Source organism: Electrophorus electricus, chromosome 13 (genome assembly GCF_041902795.1).
Source record: "Electrophorus electricus isolate QZ-2024a chromosome 13, ASM4190279v1, whole genome shotgun sequence".
In the NCBI taxonomy this organism is placed as follows: domain Eukaryota; kingdom Metazoa; phylum Chordata; class Actinopteri; order Gymnotiformes; family Gymnotidae; genus Electrophorus; species Electrophorus electricus.
The window spans coordinates 3,956,241-3,977,973 of record NC_137509.1 but is presented as its reverse complement, the minus strand read 5'-3'; the positions used below and the strand labels follow the sequence as shown (position 1 = coordinate 3,977,973).

General features: G+C 46.1%; 1 protein-coding gene across 1 annotated transcript in view; it reads left to right on the top strand.

The window, feature by feature from the left end:
- The first annotated feature begins 1,348 nt into the window (after positions 1 to 1,348).
- Positions 1,349 to 21,733, top strand: part of cacna1eb (calcium channel, voltage-dependent, R type, alpha 1E subunit b) — a 46,832-nt gene continuing 26,447 nt past the window's right edge. Inside the window, exons 1-13 of the mRNA XM_035536567.2 lie at positions 1,349 to 2,168; positions 4,944 to 5,049; positions 5,998 to 6,137; positions 14,855 to 14,958; positions 15,360 to 15,518; positions 16,067 to 16,257; positions 16,934 to 17,037; positions 17,471 to 17,586; positions 18,945 to 18,998; positions 19,665 to 19,739; positions 20,318 to 20,521; positions 21,209 to 21,321; positions 21,590 to 21,702. Coding sequence (XP_035392460.1) covers positions 1,915 to 2,168; positions 4,944 to 5,049; positions 5,998 to 6,137; positions 14,855 to 14,958; positions 15,360 to 15,518; positions 16,067 to 16,257; positions 16,934 to 17,037; positions 17,471 to 17,586; positions 18,945 to 18,998; positions 19,665 to 19,739; positions 20,318 to 20,521; positions 21,209 to 21,321; positions 21,590 to 21,702 — 1,733 coding nt within the window. The 5' untranslated portion in view covers positions 1,349 to 1,914. The remainder of the gene's footprint in view (positions 2,169 to 4,943; positions 5,050 to 5,997; positions 6,138 to 14,854; positions 14,959 to 15,359; positions 15,519 to 16,066; positions 16,258 to 16,933; positions 17,038 to 17,470; positions 17,587 to 18,944; positions 18,999 to 19,664; positions 19,740 to 20,317; positions 20,522 to 21,208; positions 21,322 to 21,589; positions 21,703 to 21,733) is intronic.

The window sequence follows — 21,733 nt, the reverse complement described above, 5'->3', positions numbered from 1 at the left end:
AAACAATCCCTGGAGGCGGATTTGCTGTTTTTGCCCGTTTACATGAGTATGATTCATAAGCACGCATGAAGCCTGCTATGGGAAATGCAATTGTGTAACATGACTGAAGCGATGTGCCTGCTCCATTGAACATTGAACATCCCTGCGTCGAAGCTGGCTGGGTTTTCCTTCATTCAAGCGTTCTTCCTTGGGATGGTACCACGGTAATCCGCTGCCCTGGCGGGTGGGAGACGTGGGGTCATGCTCGGCCTGGTTTTTGGACTCTAACAACAGCATGTGCCCTTGGGTTTCGGTGGGACTCGGAGGTTGGGGGGGAGGCGTCTGGCTCTGTGCTGGGGGCGTTGCTGCGATCACATGATCTTTGTCCCCTCTCGTTGCAAAAAAGTGGAAGACATCCTGTCCAAGTGGAAGACATTCTGAAAAGCAGATTTACAGGCAAGGACAAACGAGCTTTGCTGATAGCAATGACTCAGTGGGGAAAAAAAACAAAACTATTATAACATAACATGCCGGCCTCCCTACATTGTTAGGAACCGGAAGTCACATGCATAGCACACAAAACCACAAAACCCCTCTGCGAGGCAGACAGTGCGCTGCCGTATTAGTGCAGCGCTCAACAAGTCAGGAGCGTGTAATCACGCGCAGAACTGTTGCAGTGATGCAGCGGTCGTTGGTCGCTATTCGGATTACACTGTACGTGCAGGGATTTCATTTAATTGATTTTATTAAACTGGTTAACACTCCGCGTGAGACCACGGAAAGGCAAAGAGCCGCCGTTAATGAAATGAAGGCTGCACAAAGATGATAATCCGCTTTCTCTGATGATGCGATGTGCGTTGCTTTGCTAACACATTCTAATTAAAAGCTGATTCCCTTGAGTTCGCATGTAGGTAGAGACACAAGAAGGCGATCGAAGCATTGCCAACTACGCACCCACAGAGATGACATACACAACAGCCAGGCTACACCGTGCTCTAGAGACGACAGTGCAAAATGTTCCTTCTAATCACAGATATTATGAAGCTGGAATACACCTAGCGTCTATTTTAAAGCGATTTGCGATGCAGTCCAGAGCCCAGGCAAACAAACTTTGCCCGTTGCGCCGTAACCTTCTCGTTTTACGTGGCTCGTACAGGACACCGGTGCCCTCCTCCCCCCGATGCCAGTTCTTAAATGTAAAGAGCTGTTTACTCGGATGCATACACTCTGTACAGTAGCGACTGAATCGGAGGCTCAGAGTACACAGATTGCCATGGTAACCAATTTTCCTATGTCCCTATCTGCCTCGGGGAAATAAATGAATTGCTCCTCTAAAAGACGTGGGAGAGGGTATTGGATCGGGGCGGGGGTTGGCGAGGGTTTCTGAGTTGGTGATGATCGCGCCCACAAAGTGAGACGCGTCCAGGACTGGCGCTCTCTCTCCGCCGCGGTGCTGGATGCCTGGGTAGCGGCGAGCCCGCACATTAAATACAATTTACTGAAAGCGTATCGGGAAAGCCTCAGAAAGCTTCTGCATGCGAGTTAAATGCATATATTACATACAGTAACCCATTTGAGAGGTTTTCCTTGCTCGAATCTTCTGCCGGTGGAAAATCCTTTCTTTGGACATCACGACTGAAACCGAGACATTAGGCTATTTAAGAAAATCTAATTTTAATTTCCGGGTTGAAGTGGATAGAAAGAAGATGTACTTGCCACGTCGACGTCGTCAATGCGTTTTTTGTAGATCCACTATCTGATACTGATCAACTTTTTGTTCCGCTTGTCAAACAAAAGTTAATGGAATGTAAACATCTGGAATAGACGTTCATCCGATACAATTTGTTAAAGTCCGTCTGCCGAAGTAGATGCGCTTGGTATGGAGTAAAAGTGGGATTGTGTTCGTTTTGCGATTGCTTCATTCACATCTACAGTATGGCCCACTTTGAAGACGACGCACCTAAGGAGATGGGTACGAAGGACGGCGGCTCCGTTCCGGCCGCGGACGGGCAGGGCGAGTCTGGGTCTACCGGAGACACGAAACAAGCCAAAACACAGCGGGCGCGCACCATGGCTTTGTACAATCCCATTCCAGTCCGACAAAACTGTTTCACCGTCAACAGGTCACTTTTTATTTTCGCCGAAAATAACATTATAAGAAAGTATGCAAGGAGGATAACTGAGTGGCCATATCCTTACCACTGTACGGGCGTTTACACGGGTGTACGTCTAAGAGTAAATCGTAAGCAGTTGCTATATACCCACTTTCAAATTAAAACAAGTATGTATGTTTGGAAATTATCATACGTGTATCTGGGGGGTGTGGGGCGTTCCTTTATGGTCCTTTGATGTGGTGGCCTATTATTAACATCAGTACCATGGACAGCGCATTTGAATTTCTAAGCAAACTCCTTATATATTAGCCGGTGAAAGAGACACGCATGAAAAGTCACTTGTTTTGTTTGCGAGAAGAGCATAAGTAAAGTTTCTCTGTGGTTTGTTGTGCTTGTGAATACGGATAAAAATCGTTGCTCTGTCGTGTGCGTCATTGCGTATATTGGCAGTTACGTTTAAGCGTCAGTAGCGAAGTTTATGCAGAATTACCACGCTTCCATCGATTCAAAGACACTTATTGCTTATAGCTGCCAGCTGACGCCCACTGAGTGAACATAGCACTACCTTTAACTGACTGCTGTCGCATAACTTTGATTACAGACGGATAATGTTAATTAGGCCTATTCCGATGTTACATGTGCAGTCTGTTGTTTTAGAATAGAAGATGGTGACCCTGGCGCTGCCAGAGCTCTTGGTGTGGGGACCCATACACAGGCGGGCTTCCAGTGTCAGATGAAGTCTTATGGCAGTTGGTTTTTATGCAGCTAAGGACAGCACTGTTAATTCAGAAATGCGGTTATTCATCCAACACTGTGGACCGTGGCGCGTATAGTAGGGCGCCTTTCTTGCTTCAGTGGTTTTCTTGACTATAGCACACACAGTCACTGTCGTCAGAACATATGATTCAGGACACCATAAATTATCTTGTTATGGACGAAGATATTTGCCCTGAACTCTTGAGTCTGAAAGATGTAGTGGATGCACGGTTATGTAAAATAAGCTTGGTGCGCAGGTCAGTATAGTGGGATAAAGACAGGGTCCTCATTGGCTTCATTCTGGCATGCACTTCCTGGCCAGTGCATTTCATTGATTTGATTTCTAAGACTAAGACAGGCAGGTGCTCGTCAGTCTATGCTGGAAATGATAGCAATACTGAATTTAAGGCCACAGCATAGACTTTTCTTATTAGCACATTGTTTTCAGCACTGAAACAACAGCGGTGAAACCACCAGCATATCCGACATGCTCTCTGTTAGTAAACTTAGAGCAAGTCGTGGTTTTGACTGTTCCCTGTTTCGCCTGTTCCCAAATTTGACTTTACGCGGTACACAGTAAGATGGTCTATTGATGTCAGATCTGTTTTGTAGCTAAAAATGGCATATGGATATTGGCCCAGGAAATTTATTTAGAGGCTTTCACAAGGTGCAAGACACAATGTATTTATCTGCATGAATTTATCTCTATAATATTAATTCTAGTCATTAGAAATGATGGCTGTATGCATATGTCACAGGTTGTGTAGGACTGGTTGGTGGCAGTTAAATATTACTGGATTAATATATCTATAACTAGATTTGAACTTTTTTGTGTTGGAAACCATCTATAATGTGTAATTATTTTAATTGGTAGATTTTACCGGTTAGCATTTTTCTTGCATTACTTAGTGTTCAGCCCCATGATACGTTTATTCGATTCAGATGGCCCATGAGACAAGCAGCTGTGTTTGGGGCCTGGCTGTTGGGTTACTCTTGGGAGTGACCTCTTGGGAGTCTTGTAGTGACCTTCCTGAGGATCCATGTTCCCAAGATGATGAAGGTGTGAGTGAGCACTGATGCAGGTCCGGCCCCTGTGGGTCACTCATCTTTTCTCTCATCCCACTCTCTTTCATCCCATCTTTCCCTCAACTGGCTTTTGACCGTTCCGGACACGGGTTGCGATGTTGGTGCATGGCCCTTATGAAGCTGCTTTTGCGAGATGGTCAGAAATGGTGTTAAGAGCAAACTGAACGCAGCGGGTTCTATTTAATCAGGGTTATTTATAGCAGCTCGTTATTGTGTGGCCACGGTCCACTCACTGTGAATCACACAGCACGCCACAGCCGTATTGGGGCGTTCATTGTGGGTTAACGACACCATTTATGCCGGTGGCACAAAAAAGAAATTCATAATGGAGTGAAGAACTACTCGGTCTCTTCATACGAATGCTCACACTCGAGTAATCATGTTCCATCCAAAAGATATTTAGGAATGTGATCATCTCATTTGGGATTTGTGATGGATGATTTGTGTAATGTGCTGCAGACTTCTCTTGTGCTGGGAAATAGTGCATTACTGCGTATAAAGCCTTTTGTTCTTGGTCCCAGAGGGCTGTCTGACAGCAGCATAAGACCTGCAAGCATTTGTCAGTCGTTTTCTCTGAGTTTTGCAGCAGTGCTGCCTGTAGAGAAGAGCCTCTTTGCAAATGGTCCCCAGTTCCCCAAGATCCACCGCATGCCACTGGCACTCGGATGCAATTCAAAGTCAAAGCTATTAATATGGATCCTACTGGGGCATTGTGATATTGCTAATTGACAGTTTGTCTGTGCAAGCCACTTCCGATTCAGTTCGGTGCTTTGGAAGTTTCATTCACTGACTTCTTCACTCGGCACGGGAAATGAGAATATGGTCCTAGCACAAAGCAGCATCGGGCCAGCCAGGGCAAGGCTTGAGTGTGTTTATTTGCATTGTTTGAGTTTTCATAAAGCGTGAAAGTGTGTGCTTGCGGCCTTGCTGTTAAATCACGCATCCTGTTAAATGAAGTTTGCCGTCTCCAGTATGAGAGTTTGGAGTGAGCCTTAACCATCCTGTTACTCCATTTGAGTACATGATCCTGGCGACCATCATAGCCAACTGTATCGTACTGGCCCTGGAACAGCATCTCCCTGGAGAGGACAAGACTCCCATGTCCAAAAGACTGGTAAGCTTTCTTAATAATCATACCAACAACTGAAAGTCACTAAGACCTTTGGAACTTATAACTCAGCTGTTAGCTTTGAGAACACTAATGAATAACCTATTGATCTCTAAACTGCCCTTTCATAACATTTAGAAATATAGTGACATTACTTTAAGTCCCACAGGTACAAAATGTGCACCTGCACTTCTGGTGTTTTAAGTTTCAAAAGCATTAAAGACGGAAAATCAAACAACCACAGTGATGAATAATAACCAGTCTAAATGTTGCGTAATATTTAGTTAAGAAGGTTTTTTGACTGTATTTTTTTGGACTGTATCAGCAGTAAAACCTCCCTGTTTTCTGTTAACAAGGCTAACAGTCGTTGTCAGAATGTCATAGGGTCAGTGCTTCCCCGATGCTGAGCGTCTGATCTAAACAGAGACCAGTGAGGCATGAAAATCCCCTCAGTCTCTCCATAAACAAACACGAGAGGCATCCACCCAACATACAGTCACACGTCACACGCGCACCGCCCACAGCATGTGGTATCTGCCTGTGATTCACGGGCAGGCCGTGTCAAACGCACACATGCCCTGTACGTCACAACATGAGAAATCTCGTCCCAGAACCAGACGGTGATCTTTATGACCTGTGGTGCAGCACAATGAAGCCAGAGTGCCATATACCATCAGCTATCCTCTCTGTCTGTGTCACCTAACTGGAATAACCTTGTCATGCAGTCTTCATGTATTCTCTTATTAACAAAAGCATAAGGAATACAGCATACACTCTCAAATGCACCCGCCTGCTAGATTGCTTAAAACCTCTGTGCATGTGTGAATAAAAAAAGGTTAAGCAGAGATATCTATCTATCTATCTATCTATCTATCTATCTATCTATCTATCTATCTATCTATCTATCTATCTATCTATCTATCTATCTATCTATCTATCTATCTACTTCAACAGGAAAAGACAGAGCCCTATTTCATTGGGATCTTCTGTTTTGAAGCTGGGATCAAGCTGGTGGCCCTTGGGTTCGTATTCCACAAAGGCTCCTACCTGAGGAACGGCTGGAATGTAATGGACTTCATCGTGGTGCTCAGTGGGTAAGGGCTGTTCCACGCACACCTGCAGCTGTTCAGACTTGTGTGCTCATAGGGAGATTTCTTCTTACCTGACTCATTCCAATTTTGTATGGTCACTCCCTTTCTTTGCTCCTCCCCCAGCACTTTTTGTATGGTCACTCCCTTTCTTTGCTCCTCCCCCAGCACTTTTTGTATGGTCACTCCCTTTCTTTGCTCCTCCCCCAGCACTTTTTGTATGGTCACTCCCTTTCTTTGCTCCTCCCCCAGCACTTTTTGAGCTCTCCTGTCACACTTCAAGCACAGATCATCAGAGAGACCCACAGGTCTTTACGCGACAGACCGAGCCTCAGCCCCTCTGAATAAGACATATTACCAGATCATTTGCCTTTTTTCCAGTGAACATTTCTAGAAGAGAATGTAATGATTCCCTGGCTTTCCTCATGCAGAGTTTGGTGGTGCTCCTGTAGACGGTGGTGCTCCTATAGAGGGTGTTGCTCATGTAGAGGGTGGTGTTGTTTTTTAACGTCAGTCTTCGTATTCATAAGTTTTGCATGGAAGGTCTGGCATGTCTTTCCACGTTTCTATCTGCAGGTTTTTCTTTTTTCTTGCTGTTCTCGCTAGTTATAAGGTGGCAAAGAATAACACCTGTTTATTAATTAATTTATGTATGTATTAGGTGGGGTGTTGCTGTTCAAAGGTGGTTGCTGTACTGGGAAACTGGCCCTGCCAGCTGTGGTGATTTCTGGCTGTGGATTTGGTGGATGTGGCTTTTTGTATGTGGCTTTTTTTTCACAGTCATGATCACCACCCCCGGTTTCACTTCAATCCCTTACTGCACTGACACGCGGGTTATGGAGTTAAAAATTTAATGCACCCTGCCGCACACGGTTTTAAGTTTTCATTATTAAGCTCTCTGAGCTGTTTTACCTTAAAGCGTTAAGCTTGTGCACTAGGGTTATCAGAATTGCAGGTGGTTGTTGGTGTTGAAATGAAATTCCATCAATTCCCCTCCCAATAAGGGTATTTTTAAAGCATCTGAGTTTCCTTTGAGCACACAGTTGAGCTGAGTTGAGTTGAGTTTTCTCAAAGCATCACAGCTTTACAAGAAATGAACGTTTAGCGATAATAAATTGTCAGTGGTGATTTATTTTGACAGTGGATCAAATTCATGATTTTGACGGAGGACCCCAACTAGGAGAGCATGACAGCATTGGCATGGCAGACTGAGGGATCTCTCCACAGTTGGGACAGCGGAGCTCACTCAAACCACCTGGACAGTCCCAGAACTCATTCTCTTATTAAGTCACCATAGGCTTAACACTGTACATTACATCTCCATCACAATCACATTTGAGCAGTTACATTTGAGCAATTACCTTTGAGCAGTTACATTTGAGCTGCGCTGTAATCACAGAAGGCCCATTTTATAGACACATAAAGCTTTGAATATCTTACAACTCTAATAACACCCTGATTGTTTAGAACTCTCTGCGCCTGCTTATGACCAGTTGGTAGCGATCAAAGAGGGTTAATTCTGCCTTCCAAACAGAATTCTGGCAAAGGTCTAGTTATGTCAGACGTGTAGCAGCAGGAGAGATGAAGGGAAACTCAGCCAAGCCCACGGCTACTGTAGTGTGCCCAGTGTGAAGCCCCTCTGCTTCCGTGCGACAGGCACAGTGTTGGACGCCTGGCCACATGGCCTATGAGTGATGTTATAGTCGCGGTTACACTAGCCTTGTTTTAAATGCGTGTTTTGTTCTCATCGCGTTTATGAGAGGTTGGCAAGCTCCAGTTTAGAGCTCCTTCAGCTCATGTGGTAGAGCTCATCATGCGTAGTGCCTTTAATGCCGAGGTGATGGGTTTGACTCCCTGGGAGTGAATATAGTGTCACACTGGTAAATATATAAGGCAGTCTGGATAAGAATGCTACAGCCTGGCTAACCTGGTGCTGAACACACCTCTGAGTGCTGGTTGCCACTAAATAGATTTTTTTTTATCAGCCTCTCAGAAAGGAAAAGGCCCAACGTGGTGGTAGCTGAATGATAATAAGATGGGTCTGTTATCCTCAGGGTCGGTGGATCTCAGCCTGGCCAACTCCCCGGATGTTCTTATATGGCTCACTTGGGCTCGATGTAATCATCAGTGTAGGGTTTTTTTTGTTGTTTTTCGTCTAAACTAAAATTAGGAAAATGCGGCAGGAGTCGCCTTCTTAAACATGGCAGAGGACTGGCACGATTCCACTTGTTATATATGCAACGAGTCAAATCCAGGTCAAATGTGACAAGGTGTAAACCGTTCAGGGGTTGCGCTACAGACGTCCAGCTATCCTCTTTCCTCTTCTCCTCTCCTCTCCTCTGCTGCTTCCATGCCGAAATCTAACCCAGTTTCCCCCCACACGCGGCTGACACACTTTCCACCATCATACGTTCGACCTCCTTCGACACAGTGAAAAGTAAGTCAGACTTAAAAGAAAACTACACATGTGTCACTCCAGTCAGCTGGGAGCGGAAACAAGGACAGTTGCTCGCGGCTGTCATTTCATCTGGAATTAATGAATCGCTGCTAGCAAATCTGCAGAGACGCCAAGCTAATTTGATTTTTTTTTTTTTTTTTGTCGCTTGCAAATCCTGAGGGGAACATGCAGGGAGGAACTTCACATTTGGTATACTGCTAAAACATCTCTCCACCAGATTGTCTCTTCATTGTCAGAACTTGCATTTGTTTAAGCACTCCCCTGTCAGTGGATTACGGACCCATGGGTGGACATGTGGCGTTCTCTCTCTCTCTACATTCGTCCCATTTGAGAGTGGGATAATGTCAAGGTGCTAAAAATGACCAATCCTGCTTAAAGAATTTAAAAAAAAAAGACTGGCTATGATATCTGAAAGTTGGGATAGGGAGAGGTTTTACAGCGCATGTAGCGCATGACAGTACGTCCGTGATGAACCAGAATGAGGTCAAAGGCAGCACCAACATCTCTGCCGTAGTGCTGCAATCTTCTGCTGCTGTTCTCTCTCTCATGTTTATGGCACATAAAGTAGCTAAGTGACATTTAAAAAATAATTATTCACTTACTACCTATTTTATTAGAAAGCCCTTGTGCTTTTGGGCCCTGTATTAGGTACACCTAGCTTAGAGATGCATTTTTTTCATGCTCATTTACAGACTGCGAGCCATCTGTTGCCATGCCTGATTCATCAGCCGCCCCCTGGCCCATTTTCCATTGGTCAGTTTCTGACCACATGACTCCCAGATACGATTTGAGCCGAGGACCATTTCCAACATGGTAGTGACACTGATGTGGTAGGGGTGCGATAGGGGCGTGGTCTGGGCGTGTTGACGCTGATATTGGTGCGTCAGCAGTGCTACGGAAGCTTTTACTCCAGTGTCAACGTCACCGCTGAGTTGAGACGCGTGTGCCGTCCAAAGATATCCAGACAACAGCGGTTATTGATCGGAAAATGCCTTCTACAGAGTGTTTCTGTTAAATAAGGGTTTTCAGTGGCTGGTGAGTGGGGGTTTAGGCCTTTAGTGAAGTGGAGATGCAAAGGTTTTCTTCTCTGGCTTTTTCCCTGGATTTGTATTCCCATATATTGTAGGAACAGCTACTGAAGTTTATCCCTTCAGTAATGCAGAGGGAGCATCACCGATGCATCATTTCTGATGTGCGAATCTTAAATATCGTTGCAAGGTGTCTAAATATAATACTTCAACATTGAAATACTTGGATATTTTAGATGTGGAACATGTTTGTGCATCAGGTGAAAATTCCTGGTAGTAATCCTTTCCTTTCTGACACAGAAAGCTCTGTATGAGCCAGAGTGCAGGAGGGCCAGAACATAGCTGTGAGATTTTGCTGAAAGATACCATGACATGGACCTGCACGGGCACAAATGCCTTGCTACCACATTTACGGCACATGGATCTGATTGACTACCACCTATCCCGTTGACTCCATCCTCGACGTTTCCCATTTATTTTGAGAATAAGCTTGAAATGAATCTCATGAGATTAGTCTAGAAGCAGTTTGAGATTGTAAATTTGAATGTGGAACATTAGTCTAGCGGCAGTTCTGAGTGCATTTGCTTTAACACATTGTTCTTTTGAATTGCAAATAACTTGTGTATCATGTTGTTTCTCCTGAAGCTCTGGCAATATTTGAGTGTAAGCGTTGACTTTCTTTTTCCGTGGTGGCGAGGAAGACGGAGTGATGGGGTGATTTTTGCATATCTGAGTAAGTGTTCCGCAGTCTGCCGGAATCAGCCAGGAGCCTCAGCAGTCTGCATCGCTAGCGGGTGCTCCGGAACACCGCTGCGTCTGGAGTGGACCGCGTGGAACGTGACTGGAACCGGAGTCTGCGGCGGCGGTCTGAAGACGGCCCTCGTTAGAAAGCCGCGCACCGTCGCTATCGTTCCTTATATGTTAGGCTTAGTCGTCCGAGTGAGAATATAGCAAATGTGGTGCATCTGCCACGCTAATGCCGATGATTCAGCCCTTGGTGTTGATATTACCAACCCCCGCCCCCCCCCCTCGGTTTCGCCTTGGCCTCTTACAGCTAACTGCAGCTCTGTGTGTAGGTGTGCATGTGTGGGAGAGGGCAAATTCTGCTCATGTAAGGAATCCAGGCTTGGACGTGTCAGGTGCACCGTTTTCCCATTTGAATACTGAAAGAAGAGCAGAACCGTTGGTTGATGATCGCAGGAGAGCCGAGTCTCAGTACAGAACAGTACGGTTGGATGCTTTGCAGCCTATCTTTGGCCAGATCCTTTGAAAATACTGGAAAAAAAGCACTTCTGTAAAGTCCCTTTGTTAGAAACGAGCGCTGAATGGCTTGAATTCTTTTCCATGTTTTGGAGTTGCATGTGTCACATTTGAGAGCTTCTACTATAATAGACTAATGAGATATATGTTAATGACTGTATTCCAATGAAATTATGTCTTGTAAAATGCCAAAACCCTGGATGAGATATACTGCCGCGCTGTTGGCGACGAGCTGCACCACGATACGTGGGAAGATGTGGCAAGTGCCGTCGTGCGGTGTGTGTGTGTGTGTGTGTGTGTGAGTGTGTGTGTGTGTGTGTGTGTGTGTGTGTGAGTGTGTGTTTGTGTGTGTATGTGTGTGTGTGTGTGTGTATGTGTGTGTGAGTGTGTGTGTGTGTGTATGTGTGTGTGTGTGTGAGAGTGTGTGAGTGTGTGTGTGTGTGTGTGTGAGTGTGTGTGTGTGTGTGTGTGTGTGTGAGTGTGTGTGTGTGTGTGTGTGTGAGTGTGTGTGTGTGTGTGTGCCGCCTTGCGGTGTGTGTGTGTGTGTGTGTGTGTGTGTGTGAGTGTGTGTGTGTGTGTGTGTTTGTGTGTGTATGTGTGTGTGAGTGTGTGTGTGTGTGTGTGTATGTGTGTGTGTGTGTGAGTGTGTGTGTGAGAGTGTGTGAGTGTGTGTGTGTGTGTGTGTGAGTGTGTGTGTGTGTGTGAGTGTGTGTGTGTGTGTGTGTGTGTGTGTGTGTGAGTGTGAGTGTGTGTGTGAGTGTGAGTGTGTGTGTGTGTGTGTGAGTGTGTGTGTGTGTGTGTGTGTGTGAGTGTGTGTGTGTGTGTGTGAGTGTGTGTGTGAGTGTGTGTGTGTGTGTGTGTGTGTGTGTGTGTGTGTGTGTGTGTGTGTGTGTGTGTGTGTGTGTACGCGCGCACGAGGACGTCTGTGGGAGCTGGCTGTTGCCGGGTCACTTCTCTGAGTTTAGCAGGGCACATCACCACTGTCCACACCGTGATGTCATGGCGATGTTGCGCGACTGCATACTGAATCGCCAAACTCTGCGCGGTTCATGTCAAACATACTGCATCTTCCATGAGGCATCTCACCACAGTGCAAAACTAGGCTGAGGCACGGGTTAGTGTGAGAACTGAGAACCCCGTCTGGAAGAGAACTCCAGTGGAGTGAGATCTCCATTAGCATTTGACATGTGTTGTTTGACTGGTGTGATGGCGGTGAGCTATTTCAGCTCCGCTTGGCGCTGTGGATGGAACGGGTCAGGCAGGTCCCTGGCCTTGCGCGGCTCTGCTCTAATTCGGCTGGTGTCCTTGTGCAGCATCCCACCTACACCTGCCTGAGCTGTCTGCATTTTTTTTTTTAAAGATTGTCCTTAAAAGATTTCCAGACGAGGGCTGATAGTACGTGTTTACAACTATCCTGTTTGTTTGTTTTGTTGTTTGTTTTTGTTTAGGCTTGTTTTTTGAGGCGGAAGTAAGGTTTACAGAAGTGTTCTTTAACTCCTTGTGCGAGCGCTTTTCAGCTTTCATTATTTTTCATGTGTTTTGAATTTTCTCTTTGGCATGAGAAGCATTTTCAACTAGTTCAGAGCTGTCGTCCGAGTCCTCTGTAGATGGATTGCAGCACTTTTTTAAAACTGATAAGTTTTGAGTATGAACATGCAAACGATTTTTGGTGTGTATTCATGTTGTGATTATCCTTGCTATTGTTACACTCTGCTCTTCTCCTGTGGCAATTTAACTTTCAGCACTGGTCATCGGAACTGCTACAACCTGACATACTGTAATGTGGCACACAGCTATGCTGTCCACTGAACTGCTACAATCTGACATACCGTAATGTGGCACACGGCTCTGCTGTCCACTGACTCTGCATACAGCGACAAACTGGAAAGAGTCTCATTTAAAATTCATTCAGTTGTACTTTGTCCTGTGAAGCAAGCTGCAGGAGCCCAATAACATTACCTGCGATGTTCACGTCTGTCTTCCCCTTGACACCGTCCCGGTTTAGGCCCGGTTTAGGCCTGGTTAAGCCCGGTTTAGTCCTCTTTTCCGCCTTGTTTTAGTGAGACATTTTTGTTGTTGTTGTTTGTTTGTTTATTTCATCTTTTTTATATATATATATATATATATATATATATATATATATATATATATATATATAAAATCATGTGTTCTTTCTCTGACGATATATACCTTGTTGTTTGTTTGTTTGTTTGTTGTTTATGTAATCTATCTTCATGTGCCCATTAAACCGTGTGCCCTGTGTTCTTTCTCTGATGGTATACGTCTTGTGTGGCAACATGAGCAGCTTTTTGTGTTCCGTTTATGGACTATTTTTGGTTCCACCACTGGTGTTCATTTAGTGCTGTGTTGTCATTTACTGATCATTGCATTTTCCCTTTGCATGCACTATGATGAACCCTTTAAATAGCGCAGGGCAGAGAGGACTATGTGGAATTTTGGGGCTGTCAAATATGCCAGCTGCCAGTTCTCCCGAACGCATGCTCTGGTACGAGCAGCTGTTTATGTGGGTCAGCCGTGACAGTTCTGTGAACTTCGGAGTTTGGGAACATTTGTGAAATCTAACATGTCAGGGCTGAACTGACAGCAAAATTTCTGATAAAATGCTAATTGTAATGTTTAGCTCCTAAAGCTGCCTTTCCAGTGGTGCGGGTCGGTTTTCCCGTAGTGTGCCTGCACTGCGTTGGTGATGCATTTGACAGGAGACACCCTCTCTTGTGTCTCCAGAAACCTCGCCAACCAGGGTGGGCACTTTGCGTTCACTGCATGATACCCAGTGACTTGTTGTAAACCTTTTGGACGGATTATTCACGTTCTGCAGTAGTTTGTTAATCGTCTGGGACGCCCATGCCTTCCGTGTGTCTTCTCGGAAGTCTGACTGCATTTACGGCAACGTGGAGGACTATAGCGCACGCAGACGTATACAGTGGGCTCCCGACACATTGTTTATGGGCAGAGACAGTTAAAATCTCAGAAATATTACAACCCTTCTGCTGTTATATTTTGGCAGAGGAGTAAAAACTTTTTGTTTTTAAGGAATTTATTTTAAACAGATCTGTTCACAACAGCCCGCGACATCCGAAAAAAGTGTCCACAGTAAAGCGATGGAAGGTCACTCCCAGTTCACACTGGTGCCGGTGCTGGCATGCGCTGGGGAGACACACTGCATGCTCCAGTCAGACTTGCGGCCTTGAGACCGGGGCTTCTGTTGCTCCACCCCCACGCGTCCGCTTCTCCCCGCGCGACGCTGCTCGGTGTGTTCTCGGCCTTCGCTGCCGCAGCACCGCCTCTCCCGCCTCCTCCCGTTTTTACGTGTAGACGTTTTTTTGTTTTTCTGTCATGGGAGGTTTGTCGAATAAACAGTCATGATCAAAACGTGGATGCCTGGATGAATGGCATTTGGATGAAACACTGAGGACCGAAGGCTGCGACTGAAAGCTGGAGAAGGGTGGTGTTTTGCTAAATTACCGCTACCCTGTTATTAGCAGCCCTGCTTCTCCACAGCTGCTCTAGTTTAGACTACTGTACTTCCTCTCAGCGTGCTGGCTGCTCTTACCCTATTTACGAGATCCTCCTCTTTACCTTTCTAATCCCTTATTATCTTACATAAGATCACGTTACATATTTAAAGTGGCTCTGGTTTTCACTTTGAAGGTCGTTCCGTTATAGCAATAATATGTTGTACTTTTCATTTTTGAGATCTTGGTTTTGGTGGGTCTTTGGAAGTAGGTCAGTGACGAGGTGTGTGTGTGCTTCTGTTTGTATGTGTATTTGTGTGTGTGTGTGTGTGTGTGTGTGTGTATGTGTGTGTGTATGTGTGTATGTATGTATGTGTATATGTATGTATGTATGTATGTATGTATGTATGTATATGTACGTATGTGTGTGTGTGTGTGTGTGTGTGTGTGTGTGTGTGTGTGTGTGTGTTGCACATGTGTGATTAATTGTTCTGACTGCAGGATCTTGGCTACTGCTGGAGCTCACATGAACATCCCAGTAGACCTACGGACCCTGAGAGCTGTACGAGTCCTGAGACCTCTCAAACTCGTCTCCGGAATCCCCAGTGAGAAGCTTAAACTTCACTTATACATCCTCAGCCAGGAGTTCAAACCTGGCCTATAAATCCTCAGCTAGTACTGCAAACCAGCCTCAGGAATTCTCACTGTGCAATTTCTATCATTAATAACAATTACATCCTACTCTCTATAAATAGCCGACTTAGAATATCTTATCATTGATCTCCATAATAGGCCGACTGACTTCATCAGAGCCCACATAAGAGGAATGACTGTCTTTGAATTTCAGGTTGCGGCTAATTACCCTCATGCAGTACGCATGAACGCATTACGGCGTGAATGCATGAGGGTAACTACGTGATGCCTGCATGCCCTGTGTGGCAGCAGAGAGGCGGTGCGTCTCCGTGAGTGACCCCCCCGCCCCTTTAATGCCGTGTGCGTGTGTCAGGTCTCCAAATTGTGCTGAAGTCCATCATCAAGGCCATGGTGCCCTTGCTGCAGATCGGCCTGCTGCTCTTCTTCGCCATCCTCATGTTCGCCATCATCGGCCTGGAGTTCTACAGCGGGAAGCTGCACAACACCTGCCTGCCTACACCCACCATCCTCGGTTAGGGCTTCTCCCTTACGCTCTGATGGTTACGGTGTTATTCTGGTGGGGTTCTGCCCCGGTGTAAATCTGGGAAACAGGGCTGTAATGTCCAGCCTTTATCACAGTATTGTTTCCATTCATAAAGCAGTGGGTCAGTGTTTGGCGATATTTTAAATGCAATATAATATAAATCAATACAATGCAATAGTAAAGTCTGATTGCTTTCCTTAATATGTGATCAATTTAATCAATACATCAAGCAAATGGATTTTACCTTTCAATTTTAACGCACAATAAATTGCACCAAAATTGGGTTGATTTTGGGTAAAACTGGGTATCTGCTTGAATAAAATCTCAGGTGTAATTATTAAAATTGCTCAACTTTGCCCACAAAAAACAAAAATACATACATCATTGTACATGCGAATGATAAAATCACATCAGTTTAACGTTTAGATTCAACACATCAGTCAGAATTAGTGTCCTGTTGCGTCCTCACTGGGGACTGTGAGTGACAGGCTGCGCTCTGACGCCTTCTGCGTCACTTCCTGCCTTGTCCCGGGCAGGAAACGAGACGTTGGACTCGTCGGAGGTGGAATACGCCTGTGGGGTGCGCAGGTGCCCGGACAAGTACGACTGCAACGGCACGTGGATCGGACCCAACGACGGCATCACGCAGTTCGATAACATCCTCTTCGCAGTACTCACTGTGTTCCAGTGCATCACCATGGAGGGCTGGACCGCTGTGCTGTACAACGTAAGACCCGGGTTTTGGGGATTGATTTTGAGCTGCTTACAGGCGAAGCTTGAAATTCTCCACCAAAATAGATTTTCATGGGAAATTCCCTGTGACCAGCCTCCATAAAAATCTACCATTTAAGAAACTACCTGTTTTTCAAAGCCATATAAGCAAATAAAACAGGTGTTCCTCAGATAGATGTAAAATAAAGATATCCAAGAGTAAGAATCCCTTTTGTTCTAGCAGTAATCTACACCTGGTTAGTCAGCCCTTAAAAATGAAGTCCATTAATGTTTCGGCAGCAGTGATGCTAATGTTCATTGAGTGGACAGTGTTTGTTTATGAAGGAGAGGGGACCTGTTACGCTGTCAGGAGACCTACACCAACACAGGTTCATCCGGCATCCAGTGTGAGCGTGGATGGACTTCTTCTATTGCTGCCGCTGAATTTAAACTTTTTTCCGTGTTCAGAGTAGGAATTGTACCTTTCTGCAGATGTCTTGTACTGACATATTAGACTAATAAACACTACTACAAATTTACATAATTTAAGATGCAACATGGGTATTTGTCTTGCAGTCAGAATGGGCTCAGGGTGGTCTTTGTACTCCTTTTATGGCATTTGCCAATTTGGGGCTTCCGGCAGTTCCTAGAAAGTAGGCTAATGAATTGCCTGTTGTCTGTTATCTCTTCAGACTAATGATGCATTGGGACCCACGTGGAATTGGATTTATTTCATTCCGCTCATCATTATCGGTTCTTTCTTCGTGCTCAACCTGGTGCTGGGAGTGCTCTCCGGGTGAGAATTCCTACAGAATACATTAACGGTAGTGTCTGCTATGTGTGTGTGTGTGCTTGCGCTTGCGCTGAGCTCAGGACTCGTGCAACATCCTGGTCTCCTAACGACATCGGCTATTCCAAAATGCTTGCATGATGTCCACATTATGTTGTATTTTTGGAATCCTGATCGTCTGCAGCAAGGAAGGATGTGGCTTTCCTATGCAGGAGCCATGGAGCCTGAAACCGGCATGAGGGGATGACAGATTATACTGCACAGACCCAGTAATAGGAAGTCACCATTAATGCAGAGCTGCCTTGCCGCTGCTCACTTTTTCCAAAATTCTTTGCGAGCATCTGCCAGTGTATGCGCCCGTGTGTGCCTGTGTGTGTGTGTGTGTGTGTGTGTGCGCGCGTGTGTCTTTCATGTTGTTCGGTGTGTATGTTCCCTGTAGCGAGTTCGCCAAAGAGAGGGAGCGGGTGGAGAACCGGCGCGCCTTCATGAAGCTCAGACGGCAGCAGCAGGTGGAGAGGGAGCTGAACGGCTACCGCGCGTGGATCGACCGAGCGGGTACGGCAGCCTGGGCCAGCCCGTTACCCCCGCACATAACCCCTCTGCACAGCTACCTACCCCCCCTCCAACTTCTCAAACCTGTGGGCTGCGTGCCACACCCTGCTGTAGCCCATGCTCCCGCGGTCCCTGCATTCAGTACACACTTTTTTTTTAAAAACATAGAGACTCTGCACATCCTGAAAGCCCTGTACGGATGTCACAGAAACTGGCCAGCCAACTGAACTGTAACATCCTTCCAGTACAGACATGCGTCACATTAGACAGACACACAGAAGCTCATATGTGTGAAACGGTGTACCATTTATGCTTCCTTGTAAGGCAGGACACTGAGTTTACAAAAGCGTATAGGCCAAAAGGATGGCAGAGATGGTGTGGTCCGCCAGCCTCCGGGGTGAGACCTCTCTGCTGAGAGCACCGGCTGAACTAATGCATGAACGTGTTGTTAAAGAATAGGTCACAGGTCATCCACTGGGCCAGAAGGAAGTAGATGTAGTCTCACTGGCAGGATATGACTCAGAGGTCACGCCTAGCTGCTTTTATACTATACGATTGGGAAACAAGGGGAAGATCTGTTTGTTCTTACAAGTTAGTATTTACTGTTTTTTTGGGGAGGGGTGGGTAGGTGAGTTTATACTTAGGAAATGTCCTTTCATTCAGTCAATCATTGAACCAATCAAGCTTTCGCGAATGCCATACGGCCAGGGCTTTAGTGGTCTGGCTAGCAGAAGCTCCGCTTAAGAGTGCATCGCTGAGCTGCTCATTTAGCCGTGCGGCCCCGTCACTGGCTCCGCCCACCACTCCCTCTTGGCTCCAGCCACCCGCCCGCCCGTGGCGGGCGTGCAGGTGAGCACATCGGCAGAGTGTGCAGGCAGCTAGCGCACGGTGTGAGCGGCATGGCAAACTCACTCTCCCACGCAGCAAACGGGTTAGCAAAAGGTTGAGCCTGACTCACTGACTGGAGTGTGCTGGTTTGTGTGCGTGTGTGTGCCTGTGTGTGCTTCTTTGTGTCTGTGTGTGTGCGTGCGCGCGCGTGCGTGTGTGTGGGGGGGGGGGTAGTGTATGTTCATGTGTGTTAGACACTGTTTTTCTACAGTGCAACTGATCAACTTTAATATGGCAAAGGCAGGCACTGACGACTTTAACAGTTTAACAAACATGACAAACAACAAACACAAATAATACCTATATAAACTATGCACATTATGTACTGTATTTATACTGCATACCCCTATACTTATATAACATTATAGAAATAGGTCATGCTTACTGCATATGACCTCTCTGCATTGAATGATGAGATACAAATACAAATCAAAGCCGTGAGCTTTTGTGTTCTGTTGTTTTCTGTCCCCCAGAGGAGGTGATGTTGGCTGAGGAGAATAAGAACTCGGGCAGGTCTGCACTGGAGGGTAGGACGTCTCCCCGCCTGACCTTCCACTTGCCATCTGAGCGTTTGTTCTGTTTGGCAGACGCTCTTACCTAGAGTGACTTGTGTGTGTGGGTGTGGCCATGCACATGCTCCCTGGGAAATCACGACCTTGTTCTGTCTAATCTGTCAGCCAAATGACCAGGCCAGAGGTCATAAGTGACTTACACATGTTCCCAGCCTGTACAGCGCTGCGGTTTTCCAAACTCCATAAAGGATTAGTGTCCCGTTCCGAGATCGCAGTGAGAAAGAGCACTGGCATTTGTTCAAAAGCATCATCCATGTACTAATCTCTCTGCTGTTGCCGTAGGATACGTCTCGTAAAGCCAGATATGATGTTCACTCTCGGCGCCTGCCTAGTGCAGCCGTTTCAGTTACCACGGCAACGATTCTTTTCAGTTATTTACATGCCGACTGATGTGTTGTGCCACAGTTCCCTTTGCTGCATGTGCACTTTGCTGAAGGATCCTGGGAAAAACATGTCCCAAAGCTGGAGATCCCCATTAAGAGCGAGAGACATGGAGCAGAAATCACTGCAGCATGCTTTGCTATTCCGAGTTTGGCTTTTCAGCAGTCAAATCACACTGTCAGTGTATTAATGACTTTTTATTGATGGTTTTTTTTTTTTCAATTATATATGAACATCTAGTGCTGAAAAGAGCCACAAGCAAGAAGAACGCGAGACGTCGAGGAGAGGATAAATATTCCGAAATCTCAACAGCTGGTTAGTGATACCACGTTCACTCTTCCCATATGTTCTGTCTCTGTCTTTCTGTGTCTCTCCGTCCTCTCTTTCTCTGAATGCTGCATTTATCAAATGATTTGTGATTATTGTCCATTAAAAAAAAACTGAGCTTAAGTTTCTATCTAATCAAATATGGCACAGGTAATGTGCTGTCGCACTTTACTTCCAGAGCTTGTGCAGTCAGGCTGTAAAAAAACCGAAAGCCTAAAGCAGCTTTGATTACACCAATAACGTTGCAGCACTGTTCACCCTACAGACTCTACAGAATGATTTAAATGAGCAATCACTAGAAAAAAACAAACTGATGATTGCATACACAGTGCTATTTTCGATATCACCTTAATTGTCTTGTGGAGCAGTGGTCACCAGCCCTGTTCCTGCAGAAGCTTGGGGGCCCTGATTAGCGGGCTAAGGGGAGTGACATGACGGCCGTGGCTACAGTGTCCGGGAAGGCCGATATTCAGGAACAGCGTTGGTGGCTCCCTGCTCGTCGATGTCAGCGGGTCGTGTGCATGGCGTGACCTTATGCCGCCCGTGTGTCTCTGCTCGCACGGCAGCCGCGCCGCGTCCGCACATACGCAGCGCCCGCCGCGGCCCTGCCGCCTACCTGCGGCGCAAGGAGCGCATGCTGCGCTTCTCCATCCGCCGCATGGTGAAGACAGACAGCTTCTACTGGATCGTGCTCAGCCTCGTGGGCCTCAACACCGTGTGTGTGGCCATCGTCCACCACGATCAGCCCGACTGGCTCACCATCATGCAGTGTAAGACTCGCCGTGGCACCGCCTGCACGCTCCTCCAGTGGATTCTTGAATGGCGTCCATTTTCATATTAGTCCTTCGAAGTGGGCCACTGCCAGCAGATGCATGAAGTGAGACTCCCACTTTAGTGATTCATCAAGTAATGAAGACCTAAGACCAGAATATAAATGAGAGCTGAAATCTGATCAGATAAACGCAAGACTTAAAAGAGAGCAGTTATCAAAGAGATCTTCAGTTGCTGACCTTAGGGTCTCTTTGATATTCAGATGCTCAGTGATTGTCATGGAAAAATTGATTAGCCACTCAGCTGTGACATTAGCACTGCTAGGTTTGTCACGAAAAAAGGGTCGGGTCCCAATGCATGTAAAATAAGCCCAAACGTCCTTACCCTGTTCCCTAACACAAGGGCCAAAAGGGACGTCTGGTATTTAGTATAACTTAAAGACTTAGTGGTCGTATCAGTGCGTGTTTGAGGTCGAGTCGCCGTGCAGCTCCTGCTCCTGCACCTCTGTTTATTCACAGACCGAGGGCCATTAAACTTTGATTCTTTCTTTCATAGTTTTATGTCACACTTGTTCTTAACACAGTGGAAGACTTATTTTACAGCAGAGAGAAGTATGCACCCAGATTCATGTACAGCTGCAGCTGTCACCACAGTGACAAGAGTAATACTTCCCCGTGCTTGGGCAGACTATGCAGAGTTTGTGTTCCTGGGCCTGTTCCTCGCCGAGATGTTCCTGAAGATGTACGGCCTGGGATTCCGCCTCTACTTCCACTCCTCCTTCAACCGCTTCGACTGTGGGGTGCGTGTGCCATCTCACTCTCCTGCCACCCAACATCTTTATTTAAGAGCACAGCGAGACTCGGCTAGGAAATGACCCTCCTCTGGTGTTTATGGTTAGAATTGATCAGAATGGAAGCATTTCGTGGAACCTACAGTCGGTGTGCTCATCACAGTAGATGTTCATTGACCAGACTTTTCTTTTTGTTTGCCACTTTTATCTAGGAAAAATGAACTTGGCTAAGAATAACAATGAGTATTATTTTTTCTCTCTGCTGCCTTTTGCACAGGTGATTGTTGGCAGTATTTTTGAAGTGGTTTGGGGATTCTTTAGGCCTGGAATGTCCTTTGGTATCAGTGTCCTTAGAGCTCTCCGACTCTTACGGATTTTTAAGATAACCAGGTAAATGTGTGACCATAGGCCCAAAGCTACA